At 42.6% G+C, this 27904-nt stretch overlaps 1 protein-coding gene across 2 annotated transcripts in view; it reads right to left on the bottom strand.

The window, feature by feature from the left end:
• The window catches only part of GRB2 (growth factor receptor bound protein 2), a 49003-nt gene extending 21371 nt beyond the window's left edge, over positions 1-27632 (bottom strand). Inside the window, exons 1-2 of one of the 2 annotated variants that reach the window (XM_082774799.1) lie at positions 27493-27632; positions 22255-22481 (exon numbers count right to left, since the gene is read on the bottom strand). In XM_082774799.1, the coding sequence (XP_082630925.1) occupies positions 22255-22332 (78 nt within the window). In that variant the 5' untranslated portion in view covers positions 22333-22481; positions 27493-27632. Of the gene's footprint in view, positions 1-22254; positions 22482-26930; positions 26952-27492 lie in introns of those variants that run through there. The other variant, XM_082774800.1, reaches the window with a different exon arrangement.
• Positions 27633-27904: the final 272 nt, after the last annotated feature.

The raw sequence follows: 27904 nt of genomic DNA, 5'->3' as shown, positions 1-27904 counted from the left end.
CCAAAAAAACTTACATACACAAGGCTTAATAGTCCCACTGGCTTCAAGCTTTAGCTAGGCAGAGTTAAGCAGAGAAGGAAGAGCAGACACGAGGTGGACAGGAGTTCACGAAGGAGCACGCGCGTGGTCCTGCAGAGGCGCAGCATCAGGCTCAACTGACTGCGAGTGGGAGGAAGGGAAACAGGGAAGCACAAGTGAGGGACTCAGCTGAGGCTTACAGAGACATTTGTCTTCCGATGATAGGCTCATTTGGGTAACTGCTCTGGCAGCTGCTGTTTTTTTTTTTTTTTTTTTTTATCCCCCCCCAAGCTATACACAAATGGAAGCTGGGGCCTTTAATGGATAAGATGGGAAGAAAAGTCACTTTCAGGTCAGGCAGGCAGGTTAAGTTAAGCCTCATACTGATCCTGCTGAGAGAAGATTTGTACAGCACAGACAGCTAAACCTGGCTTCATGCACAGAAATAGCTATCACGTTCAGGGACACTTGCAAGAAACACTGGTGAGCTGATCGAGCTTTCCCCCCTGCTCCATACTTTTGATACAACAGCTGTTAGTCCTTCTGACAAGTTTAATTCTTTAAGGGTTACATCACTGACACGCACAGTAAAAGTCCCTTCCATCCAGCTACACGCTGTGAATCTGCACACATGGGAAAGAGTGGGGGTTTGTGCCTAAATGTGTAAAAATCAGGTGTTAATAGCAATGCACAACCCCCAAACCTGACTGAGATAGCGTACTGTATTTAACACTTGACATCTTTGCCACAGCAACTGAACAATCACCATTTGTTGCATGTCTAAGACACGTACGTACTTCCTGCCACTCCCTAGAGCATATTCTGCAATTTGCATCTGAAAGTACAGAAGAAGGAAAAGCCCGTGGTCTGCTACCTTGAGACAGCTGCCCCAGATGTCACTGTTCAGTTCAGCCCCCAGTTGCAAAGGCCGATCCTTTGGGCCACTGAAGCTGAAGTCCGCCATTTCCTGGAGCACTAGAAGTGATTGACAGCAGCAATCTAAGAACAACGTTATCACCATCTATCTGAACTGCATTTTCCCCAACTTCAAAATGGATCTAGAACTCCCCACTCCTGCTTTTCAATCTCCTTCCTACTTAAAGGGAAGAAAACTGTGCTGAAATATCATTTTGAGATGAAAACTGAACATTACTTCCAAGAAGTCTGCCTATGACAGGATTTTATGAGCAATCACTGCAAAACAACTCCAGTACTCTGGGAGGGATCTGAAAGTCCTTCTATGAACAACTGTCAATCTGCACACACAAAAAAAATCTGTATTTCTTACTGCTGTTAGGCAGGGCAATGGAGCAGCTGCATCTGCACCTTTGGGAAAGTGCAATTTGGCATTAGGCATAAAATTACCAGGCACACTGATGTAAAACGATATAAGCATTTATAGGACAGAAGATACACCTCTTTATTAAGCAGACGTGCCACGTGGTTAGAGTGGAAAAAATTAACAGGAGATAATTAGAGCAGAACATGTGAACTTAAAATACTGCACTACACCCCTCTGTTTTTTTTTGTTTTGTTTTTTTTTTTTTTACCATGTTACAAAAAAATTAGCCTCCGGTCCCAAGGCTATGTGCATCTTTCCGCTGTAAGCCTTACTGCAGTTGACTTCTACCAGACTTCTACCAGCAGGTATCATAAATTGAAGATTTGCCTCAGCGATGCAAAGCTTCCCCAAGTCCTGCATGAAACTCTAGCAGGGTGCTAGTTTTTGTGTATGGGCACAACCCTTTAATCAGACTGACTGCAATCCATCCCCTGCTTTGACAAGTGTTAAAATTGGGGGGGGGGGGGAAGGGGGAGCTCTCCATTTGCTGTGCTCCTTTGAATCATCCTTCTCTTACAACAGGCCAGATATGACTCACAGCAAATGTCAAAGTCAACGAAACCTCGACATCTTTACTTTTGCTTCCACCCTTTACAGTTCCTCCCAGAAGTCATTCCTGGGGGAGTGTCAGAGCAGCAGCCTAACTTACATCATCTACTCCCCTTTCCTCCTCCAGTACCCCAAATGGAACAGGCATGCTATCACTAAGCCAGCTCATGTAATTCTTTATTCTTTGCAATTTCCTACCTCTCATTCGAAAAACAAATACTTCACTGTTATCTAAAACTGTATTAAAACATTGCCAGCAACTCAGCACTCAAAGCAAAACAACCATCACCACCCAGCGCGAACGCACAATAGAAGCAGCATTTTTGGTAAGAAGGCAAATTTTGAAAGAGTTCTTGGGAACAGCAAGAAAAATAGTTCTAGCTACAAAAAGAAAGGGCTGCTCTGAAATCACAGAGAACACTGCTCTGCCATCATGAGACTCGGCCAAACATATAGCCCCAGGGCAGGGATGAAAGACTGCACTTGGACAGCAGAGAGCACATCTAGCAGCAACGATAGCTTTAGGTACACCGATCTACCCCCCATGCCAAAACTCGTCTCCCCCCAGTGCAGCCAGCACAACTGCTGGTAGACCAAATCAAAGACTCCACCTTAGCTAAACCAGAAAACAAAAACAAAAAACCCACACGCAAACAAATCTTGATAAAATCTCCTCTCTCCACTGTTGGCTCTCTTCCCTGACCGGGTTCACAGTACCAAGCTCTGCACTAGCACAAGTGAGGGTGACACACAACACAGAATGCCCTAAGACGCCGTTGCCAAGCTGTTTGTGACAGACATGTCCCCAGGGCAGTGATTCCCCAAATGAACCTTGGGGCAGAGCTTGGCTGAGCTTTTCCCCACACCTTCTTTCCACTGGCCATTCATTCTCATCTCTGCACTATTCATCCCCACCCAGTAATGGCCAAAGCATTGGAGAACTTGGCGAAGTCTGAACAGGATGAAGAGAAGATCCATGATTTGCAGGGGTTACATTTACTCCAAATTTACACAGCTCCAATGGACTTCACTCCCTTACGTGAATCTTGCATCAATTCAGCACAGGAATTAGCACCTAGAGGAAAAACTGAAGAGGTGCCTGTAATACAAAATGATCAAGTCTAAATAAGAATCCTACACCCAGTGTGTTTTAGGCAGCTGGGGCAGCAGCTTGAGGGATGTTCCTGCATTGCATGCTTCTCCCTACTAAGAAAAAGGGGGTGTAACAATATAGACTGTTCGACCAAAAGGTTAATTTCGATGACCTGTAACAATGACAGAACACAGCAGGAACTTGCTTCCTTCTGTCCCAGCTTTGTTTGATGTACAAACACATCTCTTGCCTTTCCTTTCCATTTTTCCCTCTCCTCTAAATGCAGCTTCAGGATTGTAACTGGCAAATATACCTGGCGGTCAAAAACAACCAGCAGAACAGTCAGCGCAATGCTCAAATGCTTTAGAAGAGCTCCCTGCAGCATCTAACCTAGAAGTCCATCAGCGTAGTGCAATACAAACTCAAATAACCTATGAACCTGCTCTGAAAGTCAGAGGATCGTATTTGCTTTTCAACTCCCTCCACCCCATCAGCAGCTCGCTTTCAGTTTGCTTTCCTTATACTTGCAGTCCGGAAGAGGCAATAACATTTATTTCATAACTGATGCCTGAAGCTGTGCAGAAAGGCCAGAGCTTCCTCAACTTTAAGACAAAGACCTCTTGTAATCTTCAAAGCCCACCTGAAAGTATTTGCCTTGGTGCTCTCTGTAAAAACTATTGGGCCAGTGCAGAAAAGCCCCTTCAGCACTGACTAGAAAGTTAACCCTTCGTGATCACAGCTGACCTCCCAGTAACACCAGTGGAATTGAGCTGTACAATTCCAATAATGTACAAAAATTGTACAATATTGTACAATATTGATATTGTACAAAAATGTCCAATATCTTTTCAGTATCTGTGTTCCAATTCAGTTATCCCGTCATTAAAACGCATTGCTGCATATTTCCCAGCATCTGGCAGTAACTTTTGTGTAATTGAAATAAGACGAGGAAACACTCCATTCAGTTTTGTATTTCTGGGTTTCAAACACTGGGACAAAGATCTGAAAAATGCCTTTTCTATTCAGAAAAGCTAGGAGAAAGATCTACATATCACGAACAGAGGACCCCAAAACTAAAAAGTATTGAACTGAAAACTGAATTCTTAACCATTACTCTGGTGTTGTCACACATAGGTGACATTTCAACCTTTATAACTTAAAGTTGATTTCCTCACAATTTTTGACAGTCTTTTCAGACAACAGCAACAAAGTTTATAACTCTAGGAAGATCTTTGAAAGCCTAATTATTTCAGGATGATACACATTTAACCCAAAGTTTGCAGAACATCCCTTAACTACCTTTTCACTAAATTTCTGTCACAGAAAGGGTTAAAACCAGAACATTTTCAAATCTGGAGACTAAGCGTAATGAGATCAGAATAATAAGATTACCATAATCTGCCTCACAAAATAGCTAGGATCAGCCCTAATCTCTTCATTTTGAGACAGATGGAAAAAGCATGAAATCAGAGATAACGTAGGCCAATTTCCTAGAATAGGCAGCTTTTCAAGGTTCACCATAGCGTAAGTCTGTATTTTGCTAGATTTTTACCTATTTAACTAATTCTAATACAACATATTGGAAGGTAGAATTGGGCATCTCCAAATCTACACTACATGATAAGACAAAGTGATACATCAATGTGATTTTAATGCTGCAGAATATTAAAGACTAATTAACTGAGACTCCAGCCAATACCAGTCCTAGATGCTTTAATTAGAAACATATCTAGCGAAGAACAGATTATTTGCAAAACAAAGATCCCCAAGCCGCACATGACTGACTAGATTTTCACTCTAAGGTAGACAAACACTGTTAGGAGAGCAGTTTGCATCTGTGACTAGTTTGACGCAAAGCAGTCACAGGAAGGGACAATTTTGATCTCTGTTTAAGACAGCATATTGAAGAGATGCAGCATGGAGCGATGATCCCTTAACTCTTCTGTTGTGTGGGCTATCAGCAGGGACAGGGGAAGCATGAAATAGCCTCAGATATACAAGGTAGCTGAGAGTCATTATAGCGGCCACTATCCTGCTACCTCAGTGGAACCTGGCCAAGAATCAGCAATAAAGAAATGTAGGGAAAAGAAAAAAAACAGCATGTTATATTTTAGAACTAACTAGGGTCAGAAAGATGCTTTGAGATTAAATAACACTGTTAAGGCAAACAGAGGTAAGCAAGGAATTAAAAACAGACTGGTGGTAGTAGAAAAACACTGTTCAGGCAGCTAACAGGTCCTAACTTTTTCTAGAAAAAAAAAAAAAAGCACTACCCAGTAGGTCAGCAAAAGCCTCAGGCTCTCTAAATCAAAGCCTGTAACATGAGACCTTTGAGGTTTGATGTGAAGTTTAGCAGTACTGTAAGCTAGTTATACAAAACCTGTGAAAGGCTAAAAAGAAAAAAAAAAAAAAAGCACCACAAGATCCAGTCTCTTACAAAGCAGGTTCACCTGCCAGTTCAGCCTAATTACTTCTGTAACTCTTCGAAGACATTAGCAGTTTGCATGCAGCTGCTTTTAGCAAATAGTTTTACATTATTTCTTAACTCAGCCCACAGGAAGCCTGTTCACACTCTCACAGCCCTCACGATTTTGTAACACAGGCATGGCCACAATTAATAATTTGGTCAGTACCCACACAAAGCTCTTCCCCTTGCCCCAGCCCTGCTCATACATCTGCATAACCTGCTGCCTCCAGGGCCTCTTATCTGGGAAATTTAAGTTAAATTTAACTCTCCTTTGAGGGAAAGATGTGCAGATCTGCAAAAAGCCCTGAACACCCATTTCATTTTGGGATGTTCCCCTGGCAAGAACTAGAAAGGACCTGATCACATCAGCTCCACAGGGCTGCTCACACAAAAAGGACAGCAAAACGGACAACAGTGACCTTAGCCTTATGATAGGGAAGAGTTTTTTGCTCCTTGTATGAATCTTTGAATCCAACTGCATGTAAACAAACCCTTTCTTAAAGTGAGACACCTTCAGAACTGGATTATAACTTTAATTATAAATCAGCATTGACTAAAATAAAGAAATCAATGAAGCCTACCTGTCTCCATACAAATCAAGGCAATTTCAGTGCGTACAAGTAACAAAATTTTGGCTTAGCAAGACATCTGCTGGAAAACTGAATTCTTATAAAACTCAACATTTAAGGCACCTAAAAGGTAATTAATTTACCAGTAAGGAACCTCAATTATACACATCAGGAAAAGAGATTTATCAGCTGCAGAGAAACCGTTTCTATCTAATATTTTTGATTCATAATAGCTTAATCTGTTTTTACTGACTCATGTCTAGGAGGGAAAACGTACAGGTACACGGTCTGGCTGATCTTCAGCGAGCGGCAGTGTGGGGGGGACAGGAACTCTTCTCGCTGTCCAGTCACTGCACTGCTGCTCAGACTTCCTCTCTAGGGGACACGCGCACGGACGCACAAGAGGAAGACACTTGCAAATGGTTTCTGATCAGCATGCCGAGAATCATCTGACTCACTCCTGCTACATTTGCATAATGCAAAGCACCCAGCCCTTGCAACCTTTACAAGAGCCTAGGTCTAATAATATATCAAAGAGCACAATGCATCAACTGAAGACAGTTTGCACAGCCAGCTCTAGAATATTATACCCACTTAAAATGTTTTACAGAGCGTCTCCAATCTCATAAAACAGAATCAAACAAAAAGAAATGAGATGTAGCTTTACTGTACCACATTACATCAGCACCAGTGATACTCCTGCACATATACCACTGAAGGATGAGGAAGAAAAAGAGGAGAGAGACTCCCTACAATGGACAAATATTTTAGAGTACTACTGTTAGAGGCCTGACATGGCACACTGCCACTTTCTTGTGCCTGTCTTTGGATGGACAGGAACAGCTCCCACATTTTTAAATAAATGAACAAACCTAAACAGGGTTATGCTGCTGTTACACCAATAGCCTGGATGGAGTTCAAAGCCAGCACAAACAGCCTGTTGTCACTGACACTTCGAGCACCACAGGAGGTTGTGAGGAGATACCAAGGAGCTTTCGCAGCAACTTTGGTCAATTCCACCTGGTCACATTCTGCTAAGAGAACAAGATTTCATGTAACATGCACTGAAAGACCCTCATTAACCAAAAAGATCAAGTACACTCCAAATTCAAACTGCTTTCAAAAGAAAGTCAACAAGGCAGAGATATTAGATCAAAACAATACCCAGAAAAATTGGATTCCAGTAGGTTTTGCAGCTAAATAACATCCAAGCCACAGGTTGCTTTGAAAAATGTTTCTAATGATTTTTAAAAGCTGGTAAAAATAAATTATATCAACTGCCTACGCTCAGTTGTCTTTGTAAATCTACAAGGTGCCTAAACCAGCTTGCTTCTGATACCAAGCCTTCACTCCCAGGTTTTCTTAGCTATTTGGTTATGAGGGATACAAGTTGTGCGTCAATATTCTCAACACTGCACCCTCAGTCATTTTATTATAAAGACTTAGGCAATAAACTTATCCACAGCCCCAGCTTTTATGAGAGAGCCAAAACCACCAGCCTGTTCAGCACAAGGCTTCTTCAGTGCTTTAGCATACGGAAACCTCTATAGGGCAAATGCACCAAATCCTGTAAAAATACAGCGTAGGTTTGGTGCACTAACATGTCATATCGAGCCTTCCTTCATGATAACTTTCAGTTTATGATTCCTTTCAGTCTGGTATGGGCTAAAATTGTTATATCCCATAGCTTAGCCTATCTTTGAATTGTAATGGATCTTGGTTAAAAGCATTGATTCACTCCAAGAAAACTAACTGGCTTTTCTTTTTTCTCCAAACTCCTCATTAGATTATGGTTCAATTTCTGGAGAACCGATAGCTCACAATGAAATATCTCTAATTCTGTACTCATGAAGTTGGAATAACAAAAAGCAGAATTAAAATGGCCTAAACTTAACCATAAAAAGCCCAACAATTTCAGGTGAAACAGGAAAGATTAGACCTTTAAAAAGACAAGAAAAAACACCCCACAAAGCCTGTAAAAATATGCAATCCTGATTAGACTGAAAAAACACTTCAATAATTAACGATAGACTGAAAAGCTGGAGAGAGGGATGGCTGAATCATAAACAAGGAACTGGGCGTTGGGCCGTGAGGATTATTCCCTTAAAACAAGGATGGCTATCGTAACTGAATGGCCCACATCTGTCCCCAAGAGGAAACTGATACAGAATGCCAGAAGCCATTATGAATGACAAAAAGCAGAAACATGCCAATAACTCCTCTGATGAATGAGGAGGAAGCATGAGCAGCCATGCAGCGAGGACTACACCCATGCCAGAGCTGCCTGATGGTCTACAATATATGCTCATTTCAGTGTCATGACAGTGCTCTTACTCCAATTTAAACTAGGAATGAGCAAGGTTCAAGAACTCTAAAGCAAGTTTCACTTGAATTCTACCTTAGAAAAAGTCCAGAACTACAGTTGTGGTGGCTTCCTGAAAGCAGTGTTCCAAATTACACACTGAAGGGGACAAAAAAGAAATGGACATTTGCACATCAAAGCGATGCCTTCAAAAATTTCCCCTTGTTATGAAGTTTCTCTTTCAGTCCCAGGCTAACAGAATAGCACTGATAAGTGTACAATTCTCTCCATCCAGGGAAAACAAACCATTTAAATGGGATTTGCTCACATCACATTAGAGTAACAGAATTTTGTGGATTTAAAAGACCGAGCCTACAACAGTCACTGTAGCTCACAATCACACGGCTCGAGAAAAGAAACACTTGTCTAAAACCACCCAGGGTTAGGAAGAAAATACAGTACACTAATACAAGAATTTCTTTTTAATTTAAAAAGAGGTATTAACTGCAATACCTCAGGGGAACAGAAAAATATAAAACCAATAACTAAGTACTGGCACATGTTCCCCCCCCCCCCTTTAAAGAAGCATCATACTATTAGAAACACCAGAGCTCACTACAAGTCTACTGCTGCTTTCTTAGGTTATGGGCAAAAAAAAAAAAAAAAAAAAAAAAAGAAAATCAAAGACTGTCCTTGCATGAATAATGAAGATCCTAAGCGCCAAAAGCAGTAAGCAGCTCGCTCCAGAATCCTAAAGTCAAGACAGCTGAGGCACTGAATTCTTTACGGAAAAGATCAGAGATAACTAAAACCAGCTCCTAATTAGTGTCTCAAATTAGGAGAACTGTTCCAGGTCAAGAACAAATTAAAACAAGAATAGAACTTGTTATGGCTCCACTGCAATAACCTGGAAGGGATATCATAATGCAGGTCACTGACACCCTAGGGTATATTATTTGACCACAGACTAATTTTAAGCTCCCGAGTACATTATAGCAGCACAATATCTCCATTGTAAGGCTCAGTAAAAGCTAAGGCACTAAAACTCTCCCCTACTGGGAGATTCCGAGCAAGGGATCAATGCCTTCACTACAAAAGTCACCCCCAGGGCCCTGAACAGGGGTCAATCATTCCTACACAACAAAACGGAGTTTTTAGACCATGCATTAACATGGTGGATGCATTCAAAATCTTCCACTTCTCCAAATTTGCAGTGTAGATACTTTCACATAAATGAGGTTTTCTCAGAACTCCAGTATGTGAAACCCATCTCATGTAGGTACTCAAAAGCCAGCACCGGGTCTTATCTAGAGATATTGCCTCCATCCCTATCTTGCACCATAACAGATGCCAGTGTGTCCCAGCTGGTTTGCAGCAATATTGCTAGTATGAAGCCATAAAACCTCCCAGGACACACAGCTATCCAATTAAGTCGACTTCCAAGCAGCTGTTTGGAAGCTGGGTTCTTCTGGCAAAGCTATAAAAGCAAAGGCAGTCTTCACCTCAGACCTCCCATTTAATCAGTGGCAAGACAGCACAAAAATATAGCTCCGTATAGAAGACACAGGAATCACTAATTGAGATAAACTAGAATAGTTTCAAGGCCAACACTCAAACTTCTCTAGGTTTCATGAGGGTTGTTTTGTTTTAAGAAAGTCTCAGGTTTTCTGCTTATCTCCACAAGTGCACTTATTAAGGACACAGCAATCCCCTCAGTGACCGAGTATAATGCTAACGCAGGAAACAAAGGGTAAACGTCCACAATGGAGAAAGGCTGTACCACAGCCATCCCATACGGGATCCCATACAGCTTCACCCATCACCTGAGAAGGTGACAGAGCGGTGAAATGGAACTTTGTCAAGACAGAGTGAGTGTGCACAAACCTTAAAACTGATGAATTGTGCTGGTAACTTTAAATGCTAAGAGACCAACTAATAAATGTGAGAGCAAATATGGTATGCAAAGGAACATATATGAGGCGAAACAAGAGACCCAAACCCCCTAGAACTGTAACTATACGAAGCTGTAGGCTTTAAACAATCACTCTGCCGGAAATACCGTGGAATGACAGGGGTGGTAATCTGAAAACAAAATCAGAAACATTACTTATGTGTTTTGTTAAGAAAGAATTAAAAACAAAGCAAACATTCGATGCTGTAAATCTCTGTTGTCTCACCCTCTCTGAGCACCTATACTCAGTCCACCCCAAAAAATTCAACTATGAAAAGCAAGCAACACATATAAAGTATGGAATGACTACTGCAGTATACAAAACCTCCCCCAGAAGAAAAAGCAATGAAGACAAGATGACACATGCCAATCTTCTCCCCGAGTCCAGGGAGAGAGATTATCCTGCTAGCTCTCACAAGGGGAGAGGGACAGAAGATGGGGAAAGAAATGAAATTATACCAGGTAGTATGTTAACATGACTTACAGTGCTAAGTGCCTCACCAGCTACAGCCACACAAGAGGTCCATCTAGTCCAGCCTCTAATGGCAAATAATACAGATATTTAGAGTAAAGGAACATTATCTGTATAAAGAGCATTTTATTACTTTTGATCATGAAAATTGTCCATAATTTGCTTCAGGTGGCAACTGCTCCCAGGAAGACACAGGGCAGTATTTTAACATCATGAAGGTTAGAATTTACTTCCACAAGAAAAAACGCCAAAGCAGAATCCATGATAAAGGCACAATGCATTTCATGTTATCTGCGGCAATGAACAGCGAGGAGGAGGAAGCTGACTACCATGGGGAGTTGGGAACATGACAAGGACCACGTAAGAAGATCATGCCTAACGCTGGTGCTGATAAAAGTTAAAAAAACCCAAGCACCCCCTGGAGCATTACTGACTTCCTGCATCAGGACACCAACATCACCGGTTTGGATGATGGATCCCCTTCCCCCCCCCCATCACCCTTGGTAATTCAGGAGTTTTCGGGACTGTGACTGAGAGGAAGCAAAGCGATTTTCCAAGATTAGGTATGGGCAGGCTTCTCATTTTGACTCTAATTCTGAACAGGAGCAGCTAAATCCAGTTAGAGTCAAAAGAAACTTTAAAAGCGCAACTGTGTTTGCTTTGGGAGGACTTTAAACCAAGGAGCCCCAAAGGATCTAGAACTACATCCTCATGGGATATATGCTTTCACTGCTGATCTGTAAGTCACCTAAGTCACCCATGAGTTGATTCTGGTAGCTTTTGAAACTACAGAGTGGCTGTTTTATCAACATAAGGCCTCATGTTTAATATCTTCAGCTTTTTGGAAAGTCAAAAAATAATCTTTCTTCTAAAGAAATACTACAGGGAACTTATTACTCATAAAGCAAGTAACACCAATAGTTATCTAATCCTACAGCATCATTACGCACATTTGTAAGCCAGATAGGAGTCAGGTGGGATGAAACAAGCTTGTCAAGGGAAAGAAAAATCAAGAAAGTTTATAGAAACATCAGAAGCCTCTTTTTACCTGTGCTCTTCCTTTTTGTATTATCTAAATGGACTGAATGAAAGTAACAGCTCCCAAGATTTACAGATAAACGCTGTAAAGGAAGAGGCAGAAGCCAGGAAAGCCGAGTCAACTTATCAGTGTGGTTATCTCATTGTTTTTAAGGCCTGTGAAGAGAGTTCCTGGTTTCATTCAGGGTCTTCCTAGGTAAGTCACAATAGTCTTCATCCATCCATCCTGGCAGAGACCAAGTTACACTCTTACCCTGAAAGGCAGTTTTCAGGGAAAATCAAGGACTGCAACATTTGCTGCTGAAGGGTAAGAAAGTATCAAGACAGCTCCATGCTTGAAAAGTTTAAGCACCCTGATACAAATGGTCAAAACTGACAAATCCGCAGATTAGCTTTTGACTAACTACAGCATCACTAGAGGAAAGGTAGAAGCATTACTGCAAAACGTATTTTAAGAAACAAGGACAAAAGTGAAGGCAAGGAGAAAGCAGAAGTTGCTTCTGCTTCTTCCATTATGGAGGTCAGAAGAGAGCCTCAACTGCCACAGTCCCCGCTTCACCACTTCCAGGGTTAAGGATGCATCTTCGCAAAGTACTCAAGGGCATGCAAGACAAAAGACAAACATAAAATACATACAATTTAGCTGCTCGATACACACACAACAGGTTTTCCTGATACTGCCTCAAGAAGGCATGTTTTTCAAGCTGATGCTCATCTCATCAAAATTCAAGTGCTGTTTGAAGGTAAGGTAGGGAAAAACAACTTTTTAAATGCTGAATTCCACCTCTTCAAGGGTTCAATCTAGTTGTCTCCATTGTATTTTTCTCCCTGCATTTATTTCTTGTGTTCCTCTGCAACTGTGGAACAAACTTCGAGCATTTGTTTTTCTATCCAAATAATTTGGGAGGTTTCCCTGATTAGTTACGTCCCGAAGCAGTAGTAAAGATTACAACACGAGACCTGAACTACACAGGAGCTCAGGAAAAAGCCCTTAAGCCAAATTGGCAGATTTTCCATAAGAACTAGGAAAAGATGAACACTTCTATAGCTTACAATTCTTCCTAGCATTCTGAAATACACTGAATTCTGGAATCAAAACACAGCTTTCCAAGCAGACCATAGTCTACTATTAACAGCAGAAAGCGAAAACGAGATCAAATACTTAGGCATAAACATGAAATATTCTAAGTGAAGATAACAGCAGATATAACGCCCATAAATTGACTGCATATAAGGATTTGGAGTGGAAAAACCTACTCAAACTCAGCAAGAGTTGCATGGCTTAAAATTTAGTACCAATTTCTCATAAACCAGAGGGCTGACTAGGTTAGACCACAAGCCTTCTGCACTAGCAGAGCTGCTATGATTAGTGGAACCTGCTGGCTCATACATAACTCATGAAGAATTCCCCCCTTTCCTCCCAAGGGAAAGGATTTTGCATACTGCAGCACTTTTCCCCCCCCCCCCCAGATGTAAACCTGTAGAGTTTTAGTACAAGTTAGAGCAAGAAGTAGGTTGGCTCAATGCAGAAAGTATGAATTCCAGAGACAAATTATTTAAATAAGAGGTTTTAGAGAATAACTGTATAATTACAGTTTAGCTGAACTGAAAGAAAAGCTTTCTGCTCTCTGCATGAGGTCCAGCTGCAGCGGAGCCAACACGCAGCTCGTGACAGAGCGTGCGTGCTGACACGAACGCCTGCAAAGAAGTGGAGTTGAGCAGGTACAAACAGAATAAATCTACTCCAAGGATCCTCTTTCTATATTTTATTTATAAAGGTCAGTAATGTTTGAACATCATAATTATAAATTAATCACTCCACCAAGACTGACAATCTACTTCCTAGACAGAAATAGCTGTCCTAACTTTGGCCCTATCCCCATCACCATGCTGGCCTGCCCCCATGGGATGGGAAGGACAACTGATATGGGGCATCTTCAATAACAGGACCGCCTTCCTGCTTTCAAAGCCTCAACAACTGAAGACAAAAGGATCAGGTATGGAAATTCAAACAAGCAACCATAAGAAAAAAGTCTTAGGCTCTTCAAGACTTTTTTAAAAGGGGGTTTTATTTAATATCTAAAGAGAGCTTTTTTTTCTGTTTAAAAAAAAAAAAAAAAAAAGCTGAGGAAAATTATAAACAGAACCATTTAAAATTCAAATTTCAGATTCATCTAGTAACTAATCAGGAAGTATTGTAGGGTAGCATCTGGGTTTCAGGAATATAATAAATATCCTAAAAATAATTATCTTGAGCAGTTTTGGAGACAGTCAGTTCACTTTTTGCTCTATTAGAGCTCAGCTGTACAATCCCATGTGTTTAGCACATGTCACCACGAAAAACACATTTTAAAGTTTGTTAAACCCATTCTCACTTGAGCTGGCAGATGGTGGCACCAATCCCGCATATAAGACATGGGAACAAGTTCAGGCTCCACGGCATACAGTCTGCTTCACAACCATTTCTCCATTTCACTTGAAGATCCACTCCTGTGAGGTGCTACAAGATGACTTCAAAGTTGAAGGCATGTGCCACTCATGATCGGTGTTTAAATATTCAGCAACGGGGCACAAGCCTAGAACGTGACAAACGGAACTGCAGCTTGAAGCTTGACAGATTGAGATCCACAATGTTGTTGAGCCACCCAAAGAGATACAGATATTTGAGGGAAAGAAAGGACTTTATACAGTGTTCCCTGCACGGTAAGTAAGGCAAAAAAAGCCAAAGTATTTCCTATATATTTTTTTTTTCCTTTTCCAAGACCTCAAGGATCTAAAACATAGTTTTATTTCTGTGTATACCCTAGTCACTGCTGTTAGCCCTGCTTGGCAGAAAATGTCAACTGCCACTGCAGAGCCAGCAAAGGAAATGAAAGAGCAAGAAGTGCTGTGGGATAAAGCTGCAGATAAGAACCTGTGTACCAAACAACCGCAGTATCAGCTTGCCAATCTGTGTAGAAATGCAGAATGCATACAATTCACCTACTCATTTGCATTTTGCATTTTCACAGAAAACTGGAAACGACACACATTGAAGGCAGCCTTCCTTACAAACCCTTAGATAAAGCCAGTAACAAAGCACTGAGACCTACTGCTTTTTTCACTTCTGCTCTGGTGAAATGGATTTATACAAAAGCTCAATTTCTAGTCCATAAAGATCAGGCATCAGAGGAAGAACAGATGCATCTCCTTGCTCGCTTTTCTACCTAAACATTAAATTCTCAAGCCCCGCCTTTATCTCTCTGGCTAGCACCTTTCCCTCCAGTGCTGGAAGAAATGAGTAGGGGCAGGAGGGCAGAAGGGAAATATGCATATCCTTCGCCACGCATCTTGTTAATTAACACCTTCAGAGTAGCCAGCCTGGACGTTAAGGGATCATATTCAGTACATATCCAGTACACAGAAATAAGCACAGGCTAAGAATTCATCCAGAGTTTCACTACGTTTTGTGAATCATACTGAATCCCATTATCATTATCTCCTGTAGCGATATCCAAGCTAATTTTCAGCTAGTTGGACTACAGTCTGATCTCTGCCCGCACAGCGTATACCCGTACTTCGTGGTGCAGAGGGTGCACCACGCTGCCCTGTTCCACCTGGGCTCTAACAGCGTGCTGCTGTCACACCTGGGAAGGACATTCAGCAGCACAGACCAGAAGAAATGAGAAGCTACATACACACAGAAAAAGCTCAAAATTCATCTCAATTATTTCACGTACAATGCCAAATCGCTTGCTGGTGTCTGTAATGTGAATGACTTTAAATGTTTTTTTGTTGTTGTGGTTGTTGTTTGTTTGTTTTAAAGTTGTTTCTTGTTATAGTTCTAGAACTAGCTTTGGTTTTTCAGTTTTCAGACCTATATAAATAAAAGTATGAACAACTTCGCAAAGATTTTAATTCACAGGTAACCAGCAAGTACGGAAAACTGACAGCATCGGTATAATAGCCTTAAAATAATTCAACAGTTCAGCCCCCCAGCAATTGTGAAAACGTACTCATGTTGTCTTTAGTAGTTCTTCCGGTTTAGATTAATTCACCAAACATGATGAATTTTACAATACACCACTTCCTTCTTGCTCTAAGTGAGATTGTAAGATTTTGGCTCCAGTGTTGTTAGGGGACTTACACTTAATTTTACGTCATTTTCAAAGCAATAGAATCAGTTTTGCCCAGAACATTTTTTTCCCTGAGGTTTAGGCTTTGGTTATTGACTTCTGGTACATAGCCACCAGCCAGTGATAACTGTAAAGCACAGAGGATTTTATGAAGGGGTAATACAGTTCACTGTTTATGTTATTACTCACACAGATTGGGTGCCTTATCTCCCCTTGCTTAGCTGGATTCTTATTGATTAGAGTAAGAAATGAGAAAAGCCTGAATTTCACAACAGCCTGGATCCTGCTCCTTCCCCCAGTTAAGAGGGCTCTGTGCATAAACCAGAGAACCGTGGTTACTCCCCTCATGACATGCTCGATCCTTTATGCATGTCACACGAAGTCACAATCCCTCTTTTCTTCCCTCAACTGAGATCAAACTTTTACCATTTTCATTGAATAAAATAATCAAAGTTAGTTCGTTACTGCCTGGGATGTCCCTCAGAGTAACTGATTTTATTGTCTGAAATTCTCAGACACCCTCTCATCGAATATCATCACAAGAGAGACGTTGAATCGAACAGGAGAGATGTTTTTGCGTTGCCAGGAAATAACAACAAAAAAGTATCACGTGGGTTGCAGGAACAAGCAGATGAAATAATCGAGCAAGCCAAAAGGTGATTTTCTGGTATGTCTATGAACACTTTTCACAAGGCTGTGACACCAGTCCCATCAAAAGCTGGACCTCAGAGAGAAACTGCAACAACTCCCGTTAATTTGGCAAAAGGCAGCTGGAACTTCAAATTAGCATCATTTCCCCTGGTTATACCAGAATGCAATACATGTTAAGTCAACACAATAAAATTAGCTGAAGTGGCTACTAGCTTTAATCAGAGCCTCATCTGACATTCAGAACTCCAGAAGGCTTCAGGTAGCACACTGCATACAAGAGCTCTTTTTTTCCCCCCCCTTTTAGCAACAACTTTAAATAATCACCACAAATAGCTCCTAAATAAAAATGATGCCATTTTTAAGGAGGAATTTATTTACTCCTCCAGAAGCTGGCAAAGATTACCTCAGACCTTCAGTCTGCAGTGCTTTGCGCGTATAGCTTCAACTATAGAAGCTATACACACAAAGACAACTTCATCAATACAATCTTGCTCCAAGTGGCTCTGTGCTCTTCTACCATACAGAACGTGAGAATTTTCCCCTTTCTGTGCACACACAGCTCGTGAAGGTCAGGTAGTTTCTCCCCACAAGCCTTACCCTGATGCCTAGGTAATCTGGCTGATAAAATGCATCCCACCTTCTGGCTAGTACCACACATCACGGGAACAATATTTGAGAAGTTCATAGTAAAGACATAGGCTTTGAACAGTTAGATAGACCAGGAGAAGAACACAACCTCTTGTAACTACAATTTCAAAGAGATCCTGCTCCGTACTTTGTGAGTCTCTTAATTTTCTGACAGTTTTTTTTGTCTTAGATCACAATCCTGGTGACGTATCGATGACATCACCTTCACTCAAGGACACCCGCCAAGGAACACAACCTTAGCACACCTTTACAAATCAATCATCACATACAAGGGAGTTGCCATTCGCAGCTAAGTCAGAACAACGTAGGTTGGAAGGGCCTCTAGGAGACACCCAATTCAGCCTGGTGCTCAAAGCAAGTCTACTCAGATTGCTCAAGGACTTGTCTGGAGAGCTCCGAGGACAGGGATTCCACAGCTTCAAGGCAACCCATTCTAATATCTGACCTATTTCACTAGAAAGCACACTGCTTGCAATACACCTGAATTGCTGATTCAGAAAACTGTTTCTCACATATTAAAAACATCAAGACTACACTGAGTCTGTCCCCTGACAAAAACTGGGAAGATGAAGGGGACACATAGGAAGAAAGGGAGAGGAAAGGATCAGAGTGAAGACAATTTCACCCATAACAGAGAAAAAAATCTTAGCAATACCCTTCTACAAGCCATGTGTTTCTGCTTTCTAGCACAGAATCTACTATAAAACAGCCAATGCAGGTGAGATAAAAGACAAGGGATGAGGATAAAGAGAAGGGAGGCCATGCTGCCTTTGGTTACACATCCCTCCCTCTGTTCAAAACTGTTTCATTGCATACAGACAGCAAAATGGTTTTTCACACAGGAACTGAAAATGCCATCTCAGCATCAACTGTTTGCAAACAATCCTGTGAAAAACAACAGAAAGAAAATACGTCCGGTGGTAAACAATAATGTGAACAGAACCTGAGGTGACTGTCAAGTGTTCAGAGCAGGGCAAAGATCTTCACTTTGCTGAATGGAATTCTCAAACCATCAATTCCTACAAGGAATTCCTTCTTTTAGTATACACGGAAGCTGGTTTGCATGTCTCACAAGGTAAAAATCCCAAAATTAAAGCTGATAAAGATCCTCTACTTAAAGCGCCATCTGAATAATTTTTCTCAAAGAGTCGGTCAGTACCCCTGAATTATGCTGACCACCACTGAAAACAGGAACTTATTTACTTCTTTAGAAGATCACTTTCCAGCTATGCCTCAACCCTGGGAAAGAAGAAGGAAAAAGAGGAAATAGAGCAGTGGTGTGTGCATATATATATATATATATATTTTATTTAAAGTAAATCCAATATTCAGGATATTCATGAATACGATTAGTGATTTTGTCATACCAGTGCAGAATGGTTCTCAGAGTACCATCATATTGAACTGTACACTTCAGATTAGATAGAGGAAGAAAAGAGCAAAGAGGCCTTGCCTAGTTGTATCAGATGATTTTTCTATTCTTCCCACTCTACTCTTGCCAAACCACCAGCAAACATCAGCACACTTCAGGTCTGGACACTTGCCAGCTAGCACAAAGGCCAACAAACCAGAAGCTGCTAGAAATACATTAGTTTTTGGGGACACAGAACTTGAACGACAAATATATACAGAAACTGAAGTTAATTAGCCTCAACATCAACAAACACAGCAAGTGAAAGGGGAAAAGACTGAAAAAGCATCGTGACAACTGTCAGCTATTCAAAGTGAAAGAGTAAATAAAAATTTCAAGTAGGAAACCTTCAAACTTTTTTTCTGTTTTTAAATAACGGGACAGGCTAGCTTCACACCTTTGATGGGATCAGTCACTAACACCTTTTGTGAAGCTGCCACCAGTACATGAAAAAAAAAAAAAAAAAAAAAGGTGATCTTGAAAGCTGCAGCACTGTACTACAATCAGAGGACACAAGGGAGCAGTAACCTTTCCTTCCTTTGGGAAAAGCTAGGCAAGTAGCATTTAGTGTATTAAAAGCTTTAAAGCAAGCTGCCAGCGTATCTCCTACGTGGTAATACCACACACTGCTAGAGAATCACTAAACAAAAGAATATGAGGATCCAACATACTGCCAGCGTTACAAAATTATAGAAGCAGCTTTTACCATGTATTGCCCACAAAAGAAAAGGCCAAGCACTTTTCCTCTTCACTCAGCTGTTTTACAATTGCAAGTCAAAGGTCAACTATCTTCACTCACTTCTGGATCCCAGCCACAAGATTACTAACAACCAGCCTAATGGCTCCAGTTCAAATGCTGTTCAATCAAGTCCAGAATCTGTGGGCACGCAGCAATAATGGCACCATGACATCATAGCCAAGTTATCTGCTGAAATCAGATGGAGTCAGGCAGCGTGCATCTTTGCCTTCTCTCCCCACAGACAGAAACATGAACTTTTAAGGAGCGGGAAGTAAAGGGTTAGAGATTTTGTTCTTTCCTTAGCGTAGCTAAGGTATAACAGAACTATTTTTTGCCATCATCTTGCATCCCAAAATTAACATGACTTTCCAAAGCTGCGTAAAGACCAGCCCTAGTAGAAATCTTCATTAGACATGCGGAGTTATGTGTGTGCCTCAAAGGATATTGCCTTTGAGGCACACAAAGGATATTTAAACACTGAAGTGTGCAGCTGCATTCAACATCCTACAAGTTTATTTCTCTTCCGTCACTCATTTGAGGGCAGCAGGACTGACCTAATAAATAAGACTGATCACGAGGCACGCAAATGGGATACCCTGAGACTTCTCAGTCATGAGTAAAGTACTAACAAAACAGATCTGGCATGCCTGATGAAAATTAATTTCCACAAACTGAAATGCTTTTGAAGTGGACCAGACTTTCAAACTGACAATTTACCACAGAAGCTTGTCAGTCTGAATAAAATGAACTGTAACAATTCTAAGAGTTGTTGGCTTATTTCTCTGAAGTTTGCCAGCTTTATACAGAGAACCTTCCCACACCACAAAAACTCACTACAACTTCATGCTGAAAAAAGATCCCTGAAACTCTTGGAATTTTCAGTAACTTTAGTGGTGATCTGGAGCAAGTCCTCATTTCTAGGCCTAAAGTTTACTCAACTATGAATATGTAAAATTTGTATTTTCAGAATATAAGCAAAAAATAATAATAATTTTGAGAACTTATCATAGCTTTGCAGAAGTGTTAAGCCTAAGTTTTGTCTAGAGTAGGAAAATCCCTGTATTCTAGGAAAAAATACAGGGATTAACGTGATGTAACTACATACGTATCGGCATCTTTCTATTATCGTGACAGAATTTGTATCTATGAGACGACATCAAGTGGCCAAGATTCAAGCACATTTTACTACAAGCAGCAGTTTTAGTACAGACAAAACATTATAAAGTCTAAAAAAAAGTTATTTTCCCTTTAATTCTTAGAGAGGAAAATATTTTTAAATGAATACAAACATTACACAAGACATTTCTCATGTACTTCAGCAAACACCTATACCAAACTAGCTCAAAATAACGAAGAACTCACTTTAAAATAAACTGTACTTCACTATATTTATGTTTTCCTTCCTGTTCAGCACTTTCTACAAGCTTACTTCAGTTGTGCCCTTCTTCAAATACACTATAAAAGCCAAGGGCAGCTAGTAGTGACCCAAAATAGAAAAATGATTGTTAGGTTATCACAAAAGAAATCTAGCGTTCTGAAGTTTTGAATGTTTAAAAACAGCAAAAGGTTATTACATGAACATGAGAATTGAGGTGTGCAGATCTAACAGGCATTTTTTAGGTCATTTATGAACCAGGGATGTGGAGAACATATACAGATGCAATTATTCTAAAAGAACAATTTCAAAGCAGGATACGTTTTTGCTGCCATTCTCTATTAACAGCCACACAATACTACTGCATTTCTAACAGTCACATTTCATTATTGAAATATGAGCTCTAGAAGAAGTATTTTAAGTGTATATGTAGAGGACTTCTTCCAACTTATCTTAAAATAGTAGCTAAATCAAGCCCTTCTCTCGTAAAAATTTTGAGCAGATGAGTAATCCCACTGAGGTCTGCAGGAGTTGATTTGTCAGCATGCACAAAGTTACAGCCTTACATCTGCAAGATAGGCACCTCTCAATGCAGTTTCTACTCAAAGCATTTTAGAAAGCAGCATCTTAAAATATTTGAATAGTAAATGCATCACACTAGGAAGGTAAGCCCATCATTTATGTTTACAGAGAAATACTGGCTCTGAATGAAACTCCATTAATACACTCTGCAATAATGCTCTTACTACTTGGAAGCAACACAGCTCAGAACTATGCTTTGCTGAGAACAAATCACTACAGGCTTTATGTTTTACTCCCTCCACAACCAAAATTTTGGGCTTGTTCTGTATGTTATTTTAATTACAGTCTTAGAAACTCCGGTGTTTCTCAAATTCTAAAGATGAATTCTTAAAGCATTTGATATATAAAAAGGGCTATAGAGCAAAATTCCTCTAATGCACTCCAACATCCACTTAAATCTGCACAGATCCATTAAATATTCAGTCACAAGCTTATCACTTGAGTTCATCAGGTCTGAAGATAAAATTCAGCAGCATTATTTGACAGGGTGATGCAAAATGATTACCTACTGAGAAATAATCTAATCACCATTCTTCGATACTGGAATCTTTGGCAGAAGGCAAAGGAAAGGAACACCAAACAGATCTCAGATACACTGAAGGGTATCCTCTCATAGAAAGGAACTCAGCGCAGAGCACGCTGTCTTGTACTTCTGCTTATTCGCCACAGTGTTTAAGACCGAGTTTTCAAATATTGCAGGCTCAGAAGAGAGGAGAGCGAGACTTTCGGATGTATGCTTAACACAGCAACGGAACAGCATCTCCTGCTTTTAAAGAGGTCGGACTGGGCTCGAGGAAACGTTTAGGTACCCTATTAAAAGGACCTGGCAATTGCTGGGGACTCGGCAGAGGGACAGGAAGCGACTCACCAGGGAGAGGAGCCGAAAAGCCGAGGGCCAGAGCGCGAACCCCGAGCCCTTCCCCTCCACTCACCTTAAGGATATCTCCCCGTTTGAAGCTCAGCTCGTCATCCGCCGTGGCTTTGAAGTCGTACTTGGCGATGGCTTCCATGCTGGGGCTGGGGCTGCGGCTCCCGGTGGGAAGGAAGCGCTCCCCGCAGCCTCCGCGGCTGCTCCCGGCTCAGCCCTCCCGCGACCCGGCTCCGTCCGAGGCTCCGGCGCCGCCTGGCGCATACAGGAGAGGCCGGGGGTCGGTCCGCCCTAGAGGGGGAGGAAGAGACGGGCCATTAGGGGGAAGTGGCACGGAGCGAGGGCCGGGGCCGCGCCCAGAGCCTCTCCCCTCCGCCCGGCGCGGCTCGGCTCGGCCGCCGCTTCCTCCCCTTCCCTCCCGCAGGCCCGGCTCGCCGAGTGACACGGCCCGCGGCCAATGGCCGGCAGCAGCCCGGGAGGCGGCCCCGGGGAGCCCGGGCAGGGGCTGGGGCAGGGCCCGGCCCCCTCCCGCCCGCAACAGCCCCGGGGAGAGGCGCCCCCGGAGCCCCCCGGGGAGCAGGGCACAGCGCGGGGCTCGCAGCACGGTGGGGGAGGCCCCGGGGGGGGGGGCAGCCCGCTCGCTACGCCACGGTTTACACCCGCTGGTTTTCTTTTTTCTTTTTTCCTCCCCCCCATTCATACAGCTTGTATCGATTTGAGTATGAGTGAGATGAAGCGAAGATAGTGCTGCTGGTTCTCGGCAAGAAACGGCTCGCAAAAAGCGCCCCGAAATTATATACACGTAGACAGAGTCAGGGCTCGCTCTGACATAAAGGCAACCTTCCTGAAATCCCAGCGTCGTGAGCAGCCCAACACGTCAAAACATAAACCCAAAGAGCTTCAGAAGCACAGCGTGAAAATCAGCAAGGTCGAGGCAGCATCTCTGCCAGCCCCAGAGAAAAACGACACCAAATTTGGCATCACGTCTATAGACACTGACACCACCTGAAGGCCTTGAAAATACCTCCTGATCTCAGGTCAGAACAGGAGGGATTTCATCAGAGCCCAGCTTCATTTGATAGCAGGGAAGGGAAGGGATCAGAAAGAAGTCAAGTAAGATAGCAAATTAAAAACCGCCATGAATTTATCGCTTTGAAGAATCAGCAGAGAGCTGATCCTTGTCAATGACAATCCAAGACAGAAAAGATCTGACAAACACCAGTTAACCCACGCACCTGCTAATTCAGTCATTGTGGTTATGGCCCAGAAAGAGCACTGCTACATGCAAAGGCAGCATATGGCAATAGTATTTTCTCCCTTTTGGGGAAAAAAATCTGCCTTACATAAATGCAGTTGAGCAATTAACGTGCTTATATTCCACGAGTCCCATGCTTGGCCAATCTTTAGCTTCACATCCTTAAAGACTAACGAAGCTTAAGGCAAAAGAAAAAAAAATCAGAACTAAGATTTCTATCGCAGCACACCGGCAGAATGAGGACAGATATTTACAGGTCCTTTGTCAAAGAAGGAACATCTCTGTGAAGTCCCCACATGGACAGGGTTTGGGATTTTCTTTTGTACACCTGAACAGCACAACCAAAACATCAGTAAGGCTGACAAGGCTGTCGATAGCCACGAGGATCACACTGAACGATCTGCCTGTGCTGCTGGAAATACTAGAAATAAATATACAGGATTCAGGCTTTGGCCAATACACATATTTAAAACCAAAAAGCATGTCCTTTTATTGAGTTACGCTTTGATTCTAAAATGCTTAAGTCTCAATATTGATTAAAATAATCTGTTTTTTCTGACATCAGCCTTCCACACTGAATGGACGTACACATACGAACAGCAGCAGTAACTTTCTTGCACCAGGAAGACTTGCCGTTTGCCAGCCTCTATTGTGTTTGGTTCCCCATCTCCTCATCTTTCTAACCTGACCTATTTTTTAAACTGATGTTTTGTTTTGTTTTTACCATTTTCTGCTGTTCCAGCAGTATCAAGGTGTAACATGAAATGACCGCATATGAAGCGATGGAAAATGCAAACACTCGTTCAAGTGTATTGTCAGTAAGTCCTGTACGCTTCACGGTAAACACAGCCAAGTTTCTATTCCTTCTTAAAGGGTAAATATAGCTGCAACATTTCTGGGTTTCAGAAAGCTCAATGCTACATTTCAAGCTGCGTATCATTATCTGCATGCAAACGCCATCAGCTAAGGGAACGCTCCTTGGAAACCCTAGAATCAAAATCGAAGAGCATAAAAGCAAGTTGCACAACCCGGACAATACATTGCGGGCTTAACATACAGCTAAAGATAGAAGCTACTGCCAGCTGGTAAACGCTCCTCTCTTTGGGGTACACAAGCATTGCTACCCAGTACTCTACTAGCATCTAAATGAACTTTTTTTTTTTTTTTTTTTTACCTGAAGGAGTTAATACCCAACTTTTTTTTTTTTTTTTAATAGAGAAACTGATGCAGCACTTCCAAGAACTACACTGGCATTTCCCTGAGCTCAGCAATAGTACAACAGTGGGAAATATTCCAGAACAATTCAAGATGAAAGAGATTCATCACGTAATTTTCTTTTTAAACATGCATTCGTATTACTACCACCACCGTATATATTGTCAGCATATAAAAGAGTTATGTTTCTAGGTAACGGTACTAACAGCAGCTGCAATGTAGAACAAAACTTTAACCATCAAGACTTTGGGCAAAAGCACAGCTAAAGTTTAGACACAAAGATACACAGAAACTAGGGAAAAGCCTTAAAAATATTAAACCAAGAAAACATCAAAAACAGGTAAACTCAGAACACCAATTCCCTTAAAGTCATTTAGGAAGCATTTGCTGTGCACTAACCTTATTCAATAAGAGCTTAGAGACAGTCAGCCACACAACCATTGCAATAAAAGAAACCTACTGCACAAGGGAAAAAAAATAGCTTACTGGGGAAGTGGCTTGTGCTAGGTCTCTGCCAACTGAGAGCACAGCTGTAGGTATTTGCTTTAGGCAGACTGCCGGGAACAGGACACGTTGCAAAGCCTACTATACCTTAGGTCCACAAACCTCAAATAGGGTAAGATAGGTAAGAGTGAAGCACAGTCAGAATATGAATCCAGTGAGCACACGTTACAAGAATGAACAGATCTTACTAGAACTAACAGATCTCACCTCACTGTTTTGCTCTTAAAAAAATCAGGGAGGACGAGGAAGAAAATGGATGAGGAAAAAAAAAGGTAGAAGATGCAGCTAATAGCAAGCTTTTATTCACAATACAGTGCTGCAGCTCAGGAAGGAATATAAGTAATTATAAATACAAACCTCCCCGTTGTAGCCAACAGGAAACAATTCTCATGATCTTTTCAACGGATATTTCAAAAAACACATAGGCAAAGGTAGGCTTTTTATGCTTCTCTCACTAATTTTCTAGCAGACGAAAGCTTTCTAACTTCAATCTTTGCACTGTTCTTTGGGAAAGTAATATGGGCAGGAATAGAAGAACAGACAGTTTAGAAAAGAAAGTAAGAAGATACATTCAGTGGAAGATTTTGCAAAGAATCAGATCCTAAACTTCATCATCTGTTATAGGACAAAACATGACTGAGGGTGGTAGAAACAAAAACGTATGGATACATCATCTGGAAGACATGCAGAAATGTTAAGTGTCAGCTCCAAACAAAAGAATAGAAAGAAGAAATCATAAGGGCAGAGCCCTGATTCAAATTAGCCAAATAAGGAAGTATAGCATTACAAACTAACCAGGTAAAATATAAATTAAGTTATCAACATATAAAAGCCAGAACATTCAGGGTAATAAATGATACTCAAGACCTATTAGCTTAATACATTTCAATTTCCTTAAGTATGCCTTGTCTTAGGTCCAGATATCACAGAACTAAGCTGCAGTACAAAGCAGATAATATTTATCAGATCAAATCATTTTATCAAGTAATAAAAAACTTCAGCTCTAGCAGAAATTATTTATTGTCACTTTCCTATTTTAAACTGTATAAAGCAAGTTTAAATGTTACAAGCTTCCCAGGTATTATGAAATACTTAAAACACTAAATGACTTAACCATTGTAAGAGATTGTAATAATTCAAAGGCCGTTTTTGGCACAAATGCTCAATATCCAAAGTTTGTGCAGACAGGGATTACAGACAACATCACGTTTGAAGGATTTTAACGATCTGGGACCCTTCAAATACGGGCCCTTGACAGACAGCATTTCATAATCTTTAAAACAAGGAACTGACTTCCCTAAACACTCTTTTTGAGCTATGAATAGCTCTTCCAGTTATTAACTACACTACGGACTATTTTCTCTTTAGGTTGTAAAAGAGATCTCTATCTGGAGTCAGACGTTGTGTGAGTTGCTCAGGCAGTACCCTTGTCCTCTATAGATTATTTGGAACTATATTGGCAAGTTACACCTTATTGCATAAAACCAACAGCGAATCTCAAGCAGGAAGTACAGAAGAGAAAGAGAAGACTAAGAGAGGCATCTTTCTCTCCCTTAAAAACTCACACTTGAAGCGTGACACAAAAGGTCCTAGAAGAACAGAAGGTATGGACATTAACCTGCCTACAGGCTATTCACAACCTTTTTACCTTTGGAAGCGGCCTGAAATTACAGAACTCTCGGGGAACATTAAAAATAAGCCCAAGACCCACCCGCACACACCACCACCCAGATGCACATTAAACCAAAGCGACCCCAGACACAAACCTCAGCCCAGCTGGGGGACCCGAGGAAGGAGAGCAGCACCTGAGGGCACTGTACCTCGCAGATAACCCCTCTCTAGAGCCCAGGACCTTCTCTCACTCCTCTTTAGAGCCCAGGATCCCCTTTCACACACCCCCTAGAGCCCAGGACGCCCTTTTACTCCCCTCTAGAGCCCAGAACCCCCTTTCTCCCCCACCCTCTAGAGCCCAGAACCTCCCTCCCCCCCACCCCCGAGGGCCCAGGACCCCCGCCAACCCTCCCCTCTGGAGCCCAGGACCCCCTTTCCCCCCCCGCCAACCCCTCAGGGCTCAGCCCCGCTGCGCCGGGAAGCCCGAGGCGAGCCCCGAGGCGCTGAGCGGCGAGAGGCGGAACACCCCCGGGGCCCAGGCCGAGACACCGGGAGCCTCCCTCCTTCCCCTCAGCGCCCCGGGGCAACCGAGCCCGGCAGGGGCCGGCCCCTTCCTTCCCCTCAGCGCCCCGGTTACGGGACCGGCTGCGTGTGCGTGCGTGCGGGAAGGAAACCAGCGGCCCGCTGCCCGGCCGCCCTCCCCCCTCACGGACTCACCGAGCAGCTCTGGGGTCCCCCGGCCCGCCCGAGGCTCCTCGCCGCCCGCCTGGCCCCACGCGGCGCGGCCCGGCCCGGCCGCCCCCTCCAGCGCCGCCTCAGCCGCCGCCGCCGCCGCCCCCCCCCACCCGCCCGCCGCGCCTGCTCCACCGCCGCCGCCGTTCCCGCAGCAAATCTCGCGAGAGCCGCCCCCTGTCAGCCGCCCGCCGCCCCGCGCCTGCGCGCTCCGCTCTGCCCGGGGAGGGAGGGAGGGAGGGGGGAGAGGGAGGGGGCGGCTCCGCGCATGCGCGGGGGTGGGCGGGGAGCGCTGAGGGGGAGCCGTGAGGGGTTTGTGAGGCGTTCCTTATCCCCGTGAGGGGGGCGGGAGGCGCAGCCCCTCCGCGGAGCGTTTGCTTCATTTATCACCGTCTCC

Source organism: Aythya marila (genome assembly GCF_965140915.1).
Source record: "Aythya marila genome assembly, chromosome: 18".
Lineage (NCBI taxonomy): Eukaryota > Metazoa > Chordata > Aves > Anseriformes > Anatidae > Aythya > Aythya marila.
The sequence above is the reverse complement of the archived record's forward strand: the minus strand, read 5'-3'. Positions and strand labels throughout refer to the sequence as shown.